Here is a 13,601-nt window from a genome sequence, read left to right as displayed (position 1 = left end):
TTGGGTCCTAGGTTCATCAAGACAGCTGTGAGGGACCTTGTAGTCAGAAGAGACTGCTCCTCAAAACTAAACCTCTTCTTCTGGTGCCTATAGTATGTTGCTACTGTTCTTGCTTGTCTGTCCTGATGTGTTTCCAGAAGCACCAAGTTGATGTGGATGCTTTCTGATTTCTGCTTGATCCACTTTGTCATTCTAAAATCTTGGATACTTCTTTTTGGGATTAGTTACTTTCCCATTGCTGTGATAAAACACTCTGACCAAAGCAACTTAAAGAAAGAAGGGTGTACTTTAGCTCACAGTTCCAGTATTTAGTACATCATGATGGAGAAGGCATGGTGGCAGCAACTTGAGCCTGCAGGTCACATTACATTACAGTCAGGAAGCCAAGGGAGAAGAATACACTGGTCCCATTAGCTTTCTCCTTTTTAGTAACTATGGAACCCAAACCTAGAGAATGGTGCCACCAACTCTTAAGATGTCTCTTCCCACCTAAATTAACTTAATCAATGTGATTCCTCATAGGCACGCTCAGGGGTTCCTTTGTGGATACTGTCAAGCTCACAATCAATGTTAATTATCATGTGTTCCATATCTAAATGATGGTGAACTGTTAGTTCATCTTTACATCTTGAATAATTCTGGATGTTATCTGTAGGGTCCATTTCTACTATTTGTATCATCCACAATTAATATGTGCTTTGCATAAACATTCTAATGACTTGCACATTAGCTCCATTAACAAACAGTAGATGCTTGACAATTAGCTTTGGCAGACACAGTGTGCTTCAGTACGTATTTTTAAATAACTATGGTTTAGAAATCTTCATCATCATTTCATGGTTTGTAAACTGTCATCATCATTACTGGTATTTGAAGGATAAAACCACATTTCCACTTTATAAAGTATTAGGATTATAATAGCTTTGCACTTTTAAAAATCATTAAAGGAAGAGATTAGGCATATAAATGCAAAACATCAAACTTGACTTGATGTTGATTCAAACAAGTCCTTCAAAATAATGCTATTAGAGTAATGGGAAGATTTGGACACAATCTATATATACATTCAACAATCTCCATCTGTGATCTCTCTCCTAGCAAAGATGTAGATGTCATTTGGTGACAAAAAAAGTTAAAATTTAAGGGTTTCCTATACTTGAAAGTCATCCCTCCAAAAGTGATGTTAAATTTCCCATTGATGTCTAATTTAAAATGTTTTATTTTATGTGTATGGATGTTTTACCTGCATATATATGTGTGTGTGTGTGTGTGTGTGTGTGTGTGTGTGTGTGTGTGTGTGTTTACTACATTCATTTCTGGTACAAACAGAGACCAGAGGGGACATCAGACCCTTTGGGACTGGGATTACAGATGGTTATGAGGTGCTAAATGAAAGCCAGGGGTTTAACACAGGTCCTCTGAAAGAGTGCTCTTGACTCCTGAGCCACCTCTCTAGCCCTTCATCTCTGCCCGATTTTGTATCCCTTTATGAACCTTTAATTAAACTCTATAAACTTATGTGTCAGATTAGCAAATCTGGCATTATCAGGACAGTGTGAACTCCAATGATATAAAGCTAAAGCTGTTGGATCTTCACCATTGAGGAAATTACAATTGACTAAATTATATTGTTCTGCTTTGCTTATCTGTTGCACTGATAAAATACTGACCAAACCAACATGGAAGATAAAAGGGTTTATTTCATCTTCCACATCACCAGTCTATAACTGAGTAAAATCAGAGCAGACACTCAAATAAGAGCAGATTCAGTAACCATGGAGGAATGCTGCTTAATGACTTGCTCCCCATGGCTTGCTCAACTTGGTTTCTTACACGCACCAGGCAGGACCACTTGTTAAGGGGTGGCATTTCCCACAGAAGGACAAGTCCTCTCACATAAATCCATAATCAAGAAAATGTCCCACAGAAATGCTCATAGGCTGATCTGAGAGGGACATTTCTTTAACTAACATTCTTTTCTCCCAGGTGACTCTAATTTGTTTTGTGGCCGTTTAACAAAACCTAACCAGCATAGACATAGTAGACACAAAAGAACTCATTCTAACTGAAGTTGTTACAATGACCATATTAACAATCACATACTTAGCATTGCTACGTGTAGTCTGTGGTCATGTTTTTTTTTCCTTGATGTTACTCTCCAGGATTTGAATACACAGCATTCAGTAATTATATAAAACAGAAGCTTCCCTTCTAATTGCCATCATGAATACCAAAAGTGCTCATGAGTACCAAGGTCATCATGGGAGGACAAGACTATTCCGAAGCTGTTCTCTGATCATTGAAGTCTTCCATAAGGGTTTGGGAAGGAGCATCAATTTTGAACAGTTAGGGAATGAGATAGGGAGGGGGCATAGGTGAACAAAACATTCAAGTAAAAGAAAATGGCGCGAACGAAAACTTGAAACCTTGCATGTAGAAAGTGGGTGTGCAGAGAATGATAGGGCGTTCTGTTTATATAGCTTCATAAAAACTCAGTAGGATGATAGGGACGTTCTGGGTGAGGCAACTGCAGAGACTCATTTCCTGAATCACCAGTTCTGATTTTCCTTCTCTAGTTTGTTTTCTGATTCCTGCGTGTTTGTGTATATAGGCACATCCACATGTACATGTATGGTACATGCTTGTGAGTGTGGGGGTGTGTGCACTTGTGCAAATTCATTTAGAGAACAGAGCCAGAGCATGATGTCAGGAGTCTTCTTCTGTTGCTCTCTACCTTCTTTTCTTTAGTCAAGTGTTGGAGGGAGGTCCTTTGTTTTTCCCGGCTGCCCAGAACCAAAAGAACCACACAGAAACTATATTAAGTAAAGTGCTGCTTGGCTCATTAGCTCTAGCTTCTTATTGGCTAACTTTTATATTAATTTAACCCATTTCTATTAATTTGTATATCACCACGTGGCAGTGGCTTACTGGCAAAGATTCGACATGCCTGACTCTGGCAGCTCCATGGTGTCTCTCTCTCCACCTTCCTTCTCCCAGCATTCAGTCCAGTTTTCCCCACCTTCCTACCTTCTGCCCTATCAACAGGGCAAGGCAGTTTTTTTATTCATTGACCAATAAAAGCAACACATAGACAGAATGACCTCCCACACCAGTCAAGATCTCTGACAGAACAGAAGCTTGCCATTTGGGCTATGCTAGCTTTTTTGTCCAGTCCTGAAGTAATAGGGAAACTCATGCTGGATTTTTACGTAGTTCCTAGCGATTCAAACTCAGGTCCCAATGCTTGCAGAGCACATGCTGTTACACACAGAGACATTTCCCTAGTCCATCTCTTTATGCATTATTTTCCAGCACTCAGAACTACATGTGGTATAAGCTAGTCACTCAATGTTTGTTACAGGTGTTAGCATATCCATGACAAAGTACTGATAGCAATTGCATTTGATGACCTAAATTACAGTGGTCCTTACCACACCACAACTTGATGCTGTAGCTTTCAGAGAAGAAAATTAATTATTGCTAAGGATAATTTGTGTAGTTCAGGCCATTCTCAAGCTTACTATATAGCCAAGAATGACCTTGAACTCCCAAACTTCCTGTTGCTATGATTTACGTTCAAGTACTTCCACACCCTGTTTATGCAATCCTGGGAACTGAACCTAGGCCTTCCTGCATGCTAGGTCATACTGTATTTACTGAGCTACATAGCCAGACTTAATAATTAACTGTTGGGGGAGGGTAGTACTGGGATTGAATCTGGTATCTTTTATATGTAGGTGGGTGACTAATAATTAAATTATTAGCATGTCCTTTTAGCTGTTGTGACAAGGAAAAAACAGTAACCTATGAATGTACCGGACACAGTTCTGGCCAGGTAACGACTTATAAACCTGGTATTCTCACCCTACCTGCTCTTATTGTCCAGAAGACAAAACCTATAGTTTTACTGCATAGGATTTTATGACTGCATCACTGTAGAATTTGTGTTTCTTTGTTGATTCTATTCACATTCCAGCAATACTCAGAACCACAGCGTCAAAGAAAACCATGATCACAACCTTTACAGAGTGACTAGACACCTTAGTGTATCTTCTTGGCATCACATGTTTATTTTGGGTGGGAGGGGTACAACTACAAGCTCAGGAAAAGATGTAGACCATATTCTAGCAAATAAAACTTAAGACTTGGTCTGTCTGCTATTCTCATATTTTGCTCCTTTAGCAATGAAACCTGATTATCCTGGTCTCTTGTACAATTTAAGACAACGTATAATCATTCTTCTAGATTCTGAAGAATCCAGTCATCTAAAACATAAAAGTGTACTTTACTAAAGTCTAATTCAAGATAGGACTCTATCAGACTTGAACAATGACTCCCGTGTATAATATCCAAGTACTCTAGACACCTACCCTCGGTCGCATCAGATTTCCTGGGCCTGACCCAGTCAGTGTTCATATACTAAAGCTTAATACTAAGCATGATGGTTCACATCTGTAATTTAAGCATTCAGGAGGCTGAGGCAACAGGATCACCAAGAGTAAGTTCAAGGCCAGTCTGGGCTAAAGGGAAAGACCCTATCTAAAACCAAATGAGTCTTAGGTTTGCTTGTTTCTCTTTTTGGAAGGCGAACCAGTTAGCCTGAATTTTTTTTTCTCCTACCTGACTAGAAGACATAGCCCACCCAACAGGGTGAAAGAAGTCTGATCTGAAAGTCATCTCACAAGTGGTTTGATTGTGTAGACTGGAAAATCATATAATGGTGCATATGAAACCAATCAGGAAAAATGTTTAATGTCATTGTCAGACTATACATTCAAATGTCATTGTACCGTAGTTAAGCTCCTGAGTCATAATAAGTTTCTTCTTAACTAAAGTGACTTTGTGATGAGTATTCTTGGCATGATGTGCTATTGTAAGGCTTGACATTAGTATTTAAAGCTGTGTTTTACTCAATTGTACTTCCATGTCCTCCTTGTCACCACATAAGTGACATCTTTTAAATGGTTCGTGGAATGCCTCTGTCTGGATGGCTTTGATGTTCTAGTCACCTGTATAGCATAAGTTTCCTCTAGTGCACCTGCTGAAGCCTACCCATAAAGGGTCATAGGAAAGCAAGCTGCTATCTCCTCTGTAAAATCAAAATGCCTTAGTGTTACACTGAAAGCTGCATAAGAAGACAGTAATGTTTGGAAGTAGAGGACAAAATAGTCAAATTCAGACCACGTCAGTGTGGATAGTATGATAGATAACATCTAACAGACCTGTTAGTTATGTCCTTATACATGATGGGAATAACATACTATTGGACAAGCCTCCTTAGGGGTCATGCTAAGGATCCTTCTCCAACCACAGTAGAGTACTCTATGCTAGGCACAAAAGGATCATGGATATCATCAAAACTTTAAGTTTTTCAGTGGGCCAGGCTCCTGGAGTCCAGTTGAAGAGAAAGAAAAGGGATTATATGAACAAAGGGGTCAAGACCATGATGGGAAAACCCATGGAGACAGTTGACCCAAGCTAGTGGGAGCTCACTAACTCTGGACTGACAGGTGGGGAACCCATATAGGACCAAATTAGGCCCTCTGAATGTGGGTGACAGTCATTTAACTTGGGCAGTCAGTGGACCCACTGGCAATGGGATGAGAATTTATCCCTAGTGCATGAACTGGCTTTTTAGAGCCCATTCACTATGGAGGGATACCTTGCTCAGTCTGGATATACATAGGAGGGCTTGGTCCTGCCTCAAATAGATGTGCCAGATTTTGTTGACTCCCCATGGGAAGCCTTATGATTTCTGAGGAGTGGATGGGAGGTTGGGTAGGGAGAAGGTGGGAGGAGTGGGGGGAGGGGAGGGAGAAAAACTATGGTTGAAAAAAATCCTTTTAAATAAAAAATAATTGAAAAAAACTTTGGAGCTTTAAAAACCTATCTAGGCCCATCTTCCTATGATAATTTTCCCCTCTCCTTGTCTTTTTCCTTTACGTTATATCTTTTGCATGTGAGTTTAGAAGCAAGCATGAATACCAGTTGCTTCCAATGAAAACTGATGCTGAAGGATATTTGGAGGCATTTGGTGCATTTGGATATTATAATCCAATGTCATTTGAATTATCCAATAGTGGTGTGGGAAGTCCTTCTGCATATGTGTTACTTTTATTGGTTAATGAATAAAGCTGTTTTGGCCAGTGGCTTAGCAGAATAGAGCTAGGCAGGAAAACTAAACTAAATGCTGGGAGAAAGAAGGCAGAGTCAGTGAGACACCATGTAGCTGCCAGAGGAGAAAGATGCAAGCCACTAGTTGGAACCTTGCTGGTAGGCCACAAATCTCGTGGTAAAATATAAAAAGTAGAAACTGGTTAATTTAAGATGTAAGAGCTAGCTAAAAATACACTTAAGTTATTGGCCAAACACCATTGCAAATAATATAGTTTCTGTTTGATTATTTCATAGTCTGGGCAGCCGGAGATGAACTAGCAGCCTCCCCCAACACTGTAGAGACATAAATAAGCATCTATTCACCCTACATGAGACACAAACAGAACAGCAAAGAAGTGATCCAACCCAAATATAACTTGGTGCAGCAGTGAGAGTATTGGGCTTACTTACTGGAGTTCAGATGACTCAAACGTAGCTCCAGCACTAAAAAGCCTACCCCAGGATAGGTGATGATTCAGAAATGCTACATCCCTAGAGCCCCATACATAATTTGTATGCAACTAATCAATCAGAGTGTCTCCCTTCTCTGGCAATAGTTTCTGCTTATGGAACCTCAGGGATTCTATTGGAAATCTGGGAAGTTGTAAGAACTCCCTGAGATTTACCAGTTTTCTTTACTTCTTGGACCTTGTAAGTTTCATCTACATTCTGAGTCTTAGTGATCTTCTCCCCTCCCTTCAGGAGAGAAGGTTCTAATTTGAGAACATAGCTAACCTTGGCAGTAAAATAAATGAGGAAATGCTTTCCATTTTATGAGTATGTATGCAACACTGCATAAGCTTGGGTTCACCCCCAAATAATTTCTGTGAGTTCGGAGTAGTAAGAATAATCAGATTCTCGGTCAATGTTTACTTTGTTGTGTTTTCTAGTGTCTCTCTACGTCAAGGCTGAATAATCAAATAGATACGCCTTTGGTTTTCTCATATTTGAAATAGGCACAATAATTCGCTTTTCTGCACAGTGTCAAAGACTGCAGATTAAGGTTGGCTGCCTGTCTTATATGATTATTACTGAATATATAAGGAAGTTCATGAGTTTTAGTCATTCTTAACTGTTTGAGTCTAAGTCCTTTGGACCTTAGAGTAGGAAGCTGCAGGGGTCAGTCTTGAGCATTCTTCTAACTCAGTATTTAATATCAGCAGCCATTTTGTTTAGAATGGTTCCAGTTGGACTCTTACCTACTGTCCCTGTTTCTGGTCCCAGAACAGTATATGTAAAATATGGTGTCTGCCAGACATCTAGTTTCCCAGGAAAGTATGTAGTGTCATACACATGTTCATATCACCCAGGAGACTGAGACAACAACACTGCAGGAATTGTACTACACATTGTAGTTGAGAGTCACTGTATGGGTGCTAACAAGCTAATGTAGGTCCTCTCCAAGTGCTCTTGGCACCCTATTCATCTCTACAGCCCTAGGGAAGCCTGGCTTAGCAGCACTCTGAACCTCTTGCCACTAGAATTAAGAAAGACATAACCTTTCCCTACCTGTGACCACTGCAAATGTCCAGAGACACTACTAAATTGCTTTGGAGATAAACATCACCCTGGCGTGAGAAATACAGTAGAGGATATAGTGTTTTCCCAGCTAAAGAAACAAGGGAGAGTTAGATTTGCCAGAGGGTCATTTGTATAATAAGAGACTGGATTTCCATCTACCTGACTCAATTCTTTGGAAACTAATTTCAGAGCCCTTCAGGCCCTCCTTCCCATGATCATGAGCTGCTGAGCTATTCCAAGGAAACCTCGGATAGCCTGGGCTGCTTGCTGGTGGTTTCTAAGAGCTCACTACTCTTATAATAAACTGGCCACGGAGATTTAGTTCAGCACTTAGTAACAGACACACAGCAGGACAGCATCGGTTACTTCAAGCAGTCATCTTAACATAAATAGTTCTGCAACTTTGCCTGACCCATTCATACATAGATGTTCTCTTTTCAAAAAAAAAAAGGAAAGAAAGAAAAAGTATCAAGATTGTTTTGTTCATGGATAGTTTCTGTCTGTTGCAAACAATGGACGGGTGAAGCTCAAAGTTGCAAACCAGTTCAGTCCATTTAGGGGAGGTTCTGGAATGATTTAAATAGCCCTGACAATGTAGGTCGCTATTTTTAAGGCTGAGGTAAGTGTTTGAAAGTGGTTCGCAGAGCCATGATCTCAGATTGGACTTGCAGAACATTAGAATTGCAAGGAGTCTTATGGCTTTGCCTGGGAAAAAAAGAAGCTGGACCTCTCTACCAGATCACAGAATTTCTGGTTTAAAAAAAAAAATTCTGTCATTCCTTCTGTCTTGGCAGTAGTTGAGCTCCTCAACTTCTAAGTGTATGGGAAATGGTTACTGCTTGTTTCAGCCTCTTCTTGCCAGACTGGAAAGGGAAATTGATTGAGTCTTTGATTCTTTTTCCACTCTAAGTCCTATATTGTTTACACTAGACTCTGCACTATGCTATACTATTTACTCCACGGAGTTAATATTCTCACACTAACACGAGTCATCTTACAGAGGAGAGGAACAAGGTTTGAGGAGGATAGGCATGTCAAGTGATTTGTTCAAGGTTATGGACAATAAATGGAAAAGAGCCTGTTTGTAACCTGGCAATTCTTAACCCCGAGTGGATGTCAGTATTGTGTTACCTGAGATCTAGGTCTGCTTAAAAGTTCTCTATGGAAATTTCTAATTTAATAGAGTGTCCTTCAACTGGCGATGCCAGGCTACAAATGATGTCAGTGGAACCAGCCAACGCTACTATCATCAGCAACATTGGTAGAAGTTCTACAGAACTGCTAGGGTCCTGCTTAGGAGGGTCTTTAGACTCCAAAGTAATGTTCAGGATGAATCTTGAGGTTGAGACATCCTTGGGGAGGAAAAGTAAGACTTCCTTCAAAGAGAAGAATGGCCCCAACTCCTGGGATTGTGCCTAAGATATCAGAGTAAGTGCATTCTGAAACTGTCAGGGGAAGATGGTTATGAGTCTCTCCTAGGCACCCCCATGGACCATCAGTGCCCCAGACGAAAATTTCTGTGCAGAACACTGTCAGTTTTGCCCAGTGTTGCCAGAGCTGCCTGGCCTCTTCTAAGGAACTGAGCGTGATTTCTGCATTTCTTAAAGCAAAACAGTCACCATTTTTCTTGCATGTTGACCCACTCTGCTGTCTCACAAAGGCTACCTCTTCACAGTCTTTGTCGAGGCAGGCATGATTGCTCATGCCTGCAGTCTCAGCACTTAGAAAGATGAGACAGGAGAATTGTTGTGAGTTCCAAATCGGCTTAGGTCACAGAGCAAATTCCAAGACAGCCTGGAATATGGAATGAGATCCTGTTTTACAACACACAAAAGAAAATACACTGGTTAAAAAAGACTGCGCCAGCAGTGAGAGAGTGGGTCACTTGGGAATAGTGCCGAGGCTGGTGAACCCTCTGTGGGAACAGAGGAGTAAGGAGGGCTTTAGAACCTTTCTCCGCCTAGCAGAGAGGATTCACCACCTCCAAAGGCCATAGAATCTATCGAAGCAGGTCTCTTACTCATTGCACTGCAGAGGATCCCCTCCCTAGTTCTGCCATGTTGATTTTTCTCAAGACATTCCTGGATAGATGCTTTACAAGTGTTTTTGTTTGTTCTTCTTGTACTTTTGATTTGCTGGGTTCTATTGAAGCTTTTGTGACCCACATATTTTAAGTCAACTCATGAGCAGGAAGACGTAGCTGTGTCTGATCTTAATTAGTCCATCATTTGGTTTCCTGCCCCTTCACCTAGAGAAGCACGGTTATCATGATGTATGCTGCTTCTGTTCTGGTAGTAGTTTCTGGTCTAGCAGTGGTTTCGGGTCAGGCAGTGGTTTCTGGTGCTGGCATTTCATTTTCGGCCGAGACTTTATTTGAAAACATCTTGCTGAATGGTTGTTTGCTACACTCTGGACATACTACCCAGGACAGAATGTGGTATATAATAAAATTCAGCAAATAAAATAGAATCCAAGCTTCCTGCAGCTCCTCATTAGAGTGCCGCGTTTGACATTTCAATTGTATTAGGGAGGCTGTGCCTTTCCTTGGGTGATTAGTATTTCATGTTGTGTGTGTGGAAAGCAGCCAGGGCAGAAACCAAGGGGGGAAAAGCCATCCTGTACATGTCCCTCAGAAGAAAGGGCTTCACAGGAGCACAGTATATAATTTAGGATTCCAAGAGAAATCACAGCGTTCCGTATATATGCTTCCTTCCAAAGTTAAGAATAGTCTTTGTGTCACTTCTAAGTCGATTCCAGTTTGGTGGAAAAGTTTTAAACAACCAAACAGACTACATTCACACACGCCTCTAAGAGCTTGTTTTCTTGGTCCCATCTTAGAGAGCTTTCTAAAGGTGTTCCCTGCTGGCATAAGGGGGAACTGCTGGGGGGATTTTTTTGTTTGTTTGTTTGTTTGTTATAAAACCTCAGGGTTGCAGACTCCTGTGTTCTCTCACCTGGGAGAAATTGCAGTTTTTTGTTTTCTTCAAAACCACCAGAGGAAATTGCCACTGCTGACATTTGCATAAGCCAGGGAAACAAAAGAGGTGGCCATGGATTTCCTTTTAATAGTCAATGAGCAAGAAATGGTCCTACCGTGGCATTCTAAATTTACCACTCCTATTAATTTTGTGAACACTTTTAATCCACTCTCTTTATTGGAGGAGGTAGCAAGACTGAAAGGAAGTTAAGGAAAAGCCATGGAAAGGGGTTTAAATTATGCAAATCTTCCTCTCCTGCGGAGGAGTTACAGGAAATGGGCTTGCATCTCTTGACACAGGTTGAGTCACTGGTTGGACAGATGCGGTGACAGAGCAAGGGCTTAAGGAAAGGTATTGCTTCGGATATTGACCCAAGAGGGGTAACGGGCTGCATGAAAGCCACCACGGAAGGCTTCACAAGTTGCTTTCCCATGCAAGACGTCCAAGCAAGGGAGGCAGATGACAATGGGAACCCAGGCCCTGCCTGCACTCACCCTCTAGGCTGCCCTTCATTTATCACACCAGAGAAAGAGCTTCCTACTTGGTGGAAAGGACTCCCTGGTGGCTGCTGCTGCACCAACTGAGAGCCCCTGCAATCAGCGTCACCACTTTCCCCTGCTCACTTTGGTTGGTGACAACCTGGCACTTGGAACCACTGCAGGATCTTAGAGCCTGGCTATATCAAATGAGCTACTTCTGTTTCATCTAAGGAGCTACATGTGTGTGACAAGGGATGTGGACTAAGGCTAAAATGGCATTCCTTGCTTCCTGCCAGTACCATGGGTAAGGACTGAACAAGCATTGGGCATTTGTGGGAAGGCAGGGATGAAGAGTTCAAACAAGCGTTTGGTGCTCACTTCAGAAACTAGCTAATGGTCTCCAGTTCTGGACAGGGACTATGCAATGCTGACTGTCACAATGGCTTGTCATAGGAACGATGGGCTGTTCCTTTTGCTTTGAGAAGACAGATAAGAGAAACATAGAAACACTCTCCGGTCTTTCCCTGTACTGACAGACAAATTGACTTTGGTGCCTTAGAAAGCAGAAAAGATAATGTGTGAAGGTTTGTTGCATGTTAACAGTGAGAGTTTGTCTAATGTTCTATGACTGACTTTGTTTGGCATGTGGTTACAATAAGCATACATTTTATATTTTGGTCATAGGAATCCAGGAAACTTCAGCTTGCTTTTTTTCATAAAAGCATAAAACATTCATTTATCTTCATGTGTGTTTCTTTATATAACAATGTGAAATCTAAGTATGTGTGTGAAATGCCTAAATATCTGGCATATCTAGTATGCCTCTTATGGTCAGAATTGCAAAGAACATTGAATCAAAGCTTCCTACAACAAAGTTATTTAATTTTACTAACCATTGGTTTTCTATCCATGTAGTATATGAGCATACTTCCCTCGTGTGGATTCTATAGAAAATAAGTGCTCTAATGCATACAAGATGCCTAGCATGTTATCTGTTGCAAAGATGTTCTTTGCAGTTGTTTTGTGACCGGTTATGCACACAGCTCACAATTCAGAGGAATAAGACATGAATCCTTGTGCAGTGATCTAAAAAGTATGTTCAAGAGTCAGAGGTGATGATGCTATCTTTGTTTCCAGCCACAGGACCAAGTCTTCGGGCTGGCCGCCTCCCTCAGGAACCTGGGCCTTGAACCAGGTGCCACCCTATGGATGGGAGATGATGACAAACCGAGATGGCCGTGACTACTTCATCAAGTAGGTTAAAAAGACACCAAAGACTTTTGACAATCCTTTTCTAGTTTTGTTTCTTTAAAAAAGATTTTATTTATTCTTTGACAATTGTATACATGCATAAATGTTTTTTGATCATATTGACCCTTTATTTCCTTCTCTTATGCCCCTCCCTCTGGAAACTTCTCCCCAGCATATCCTCTCCTTTCTCTTTCTTTTTCTGTTTCTAATAACTTGCTTAGTTTAATTGGGGTTGCCTACATGTGCATGCATGTGGGGTTATTGGCTGGAGAACTGGATCGTTGGTAGCTCGCTCCATAGCATGCCAATTCTTGCTCAGAGCAGAAGTGTGCACTATTAAATACTAGGTCAGTTGCATCCATTGTCTGAAACTAAAGAGTGATGTGGAACTTTGCTCTTTCAAACATTTTCAAGGAAGGATCAAGAATGTTACTGAGTCACCTCCTAAAATAATTATGATTTTTCATAACACCTTTTACTAAAAAATTCTGTTTGCATATTGGTTTAGATTACACATTTTTGTGAGAGTCTTATTTTGTTTGTGTTAAGTGAATATATGTCACAGAATTTCTTACTTAATCCATTTTGGATGTATTAGGATGTATTATTTAGTAATGTCCATGATTATATACTTCTTTATTACTTATCCATTTCCATGACTTTTGTATCACCCTCGTCTCCATTTGCTTCCTGTTGTTGCATTAACCTACTCTTCCAGCAAACAACTTGGAAGAGGAAAGAGTTTATTTAGCTTATACTTCCAGGTCAGAGTATATCACTGAGGGGATGCAGGGCAAAACTCAAGCACGGACCCGGAAATAGGGAGTGAGGCAAACACCATGGAGGAGAGCTGCTTACTGCATTGTTCTCCATGTCTGGCTTAGCATATTCTCTTACACAGCCCAGGTCCACCTTTGAGACATGGCACCACCCATAGTTATCCGGGTACTCCCACATCAACCATCAGTCAGGAAATTGCCCCTGTAGAGTTGCCTGCAGGACTGTCTGTGGACAGTAATTCTCAGTTGTCATTCGAATCCCTCAGATGACTCCAATTTATGTCAAGTTGATAAAAGCAAGCAGCACAACCCTTCAAAGAAATTTTCTAAGCAGGGCATTGCCACTCTAACATGGTGACTGCCTAATAACAAAGAAAAGTCAGTGTCACAAGATATAAAAGTACAGGAGGAGATTGAGCTGTTTGAGTCATGGTTTC

General features: G+C 41.0%; 1 protein-coding gene across 9 annotated transcripts in view; it reads left to right on the top strand.

Moving 5' to 3' along the window:
• Nucleotides 1–13,601, top strand: part of Frmpd4 (FERM and PDZ domain containing 4) — a 644,634-nt gene that overhangs the window by 380,287 nt on the left and 250,746 nt on the right. For all 9 annotated transcript variants that reach the window (XM_075956800.1, XM_075956799.1, XM_075956798.1 and 6 more), the window contains one exon: nucleotides 12,272–12,388. In XM_075956800.1, the coding sequence (XP_075812915.1) occupies nucleotides 12,272–12,388 (117 nt within the window). The remainder of the gene's footprint in view (nucleotides 1–12,271; nucleotides 12,389–13,601) is intronic.

The sequence above is a fragment of the Microtus pennsylvanicus genome, chromosome X, assembly GCF_037038515.1.
Source record: "Microtus pennsylvanicus isolate mMicPen1 chromosome X, mMicPen1.hap1, whole genome shotgun sequence".
In the NCBI taxonomy this organism is placed as follows: Eukaryota; Metazoa; Chordata; class Mammalia; order Rodentia; family Cricetidae; genus Microtus; species Microtus pennsylvanicus.
The sequence above is the reverse complement of the archived record's forward strand: the minus strand, read 5'-3'. Positions and strand labels throughout refer to the sequence as shown.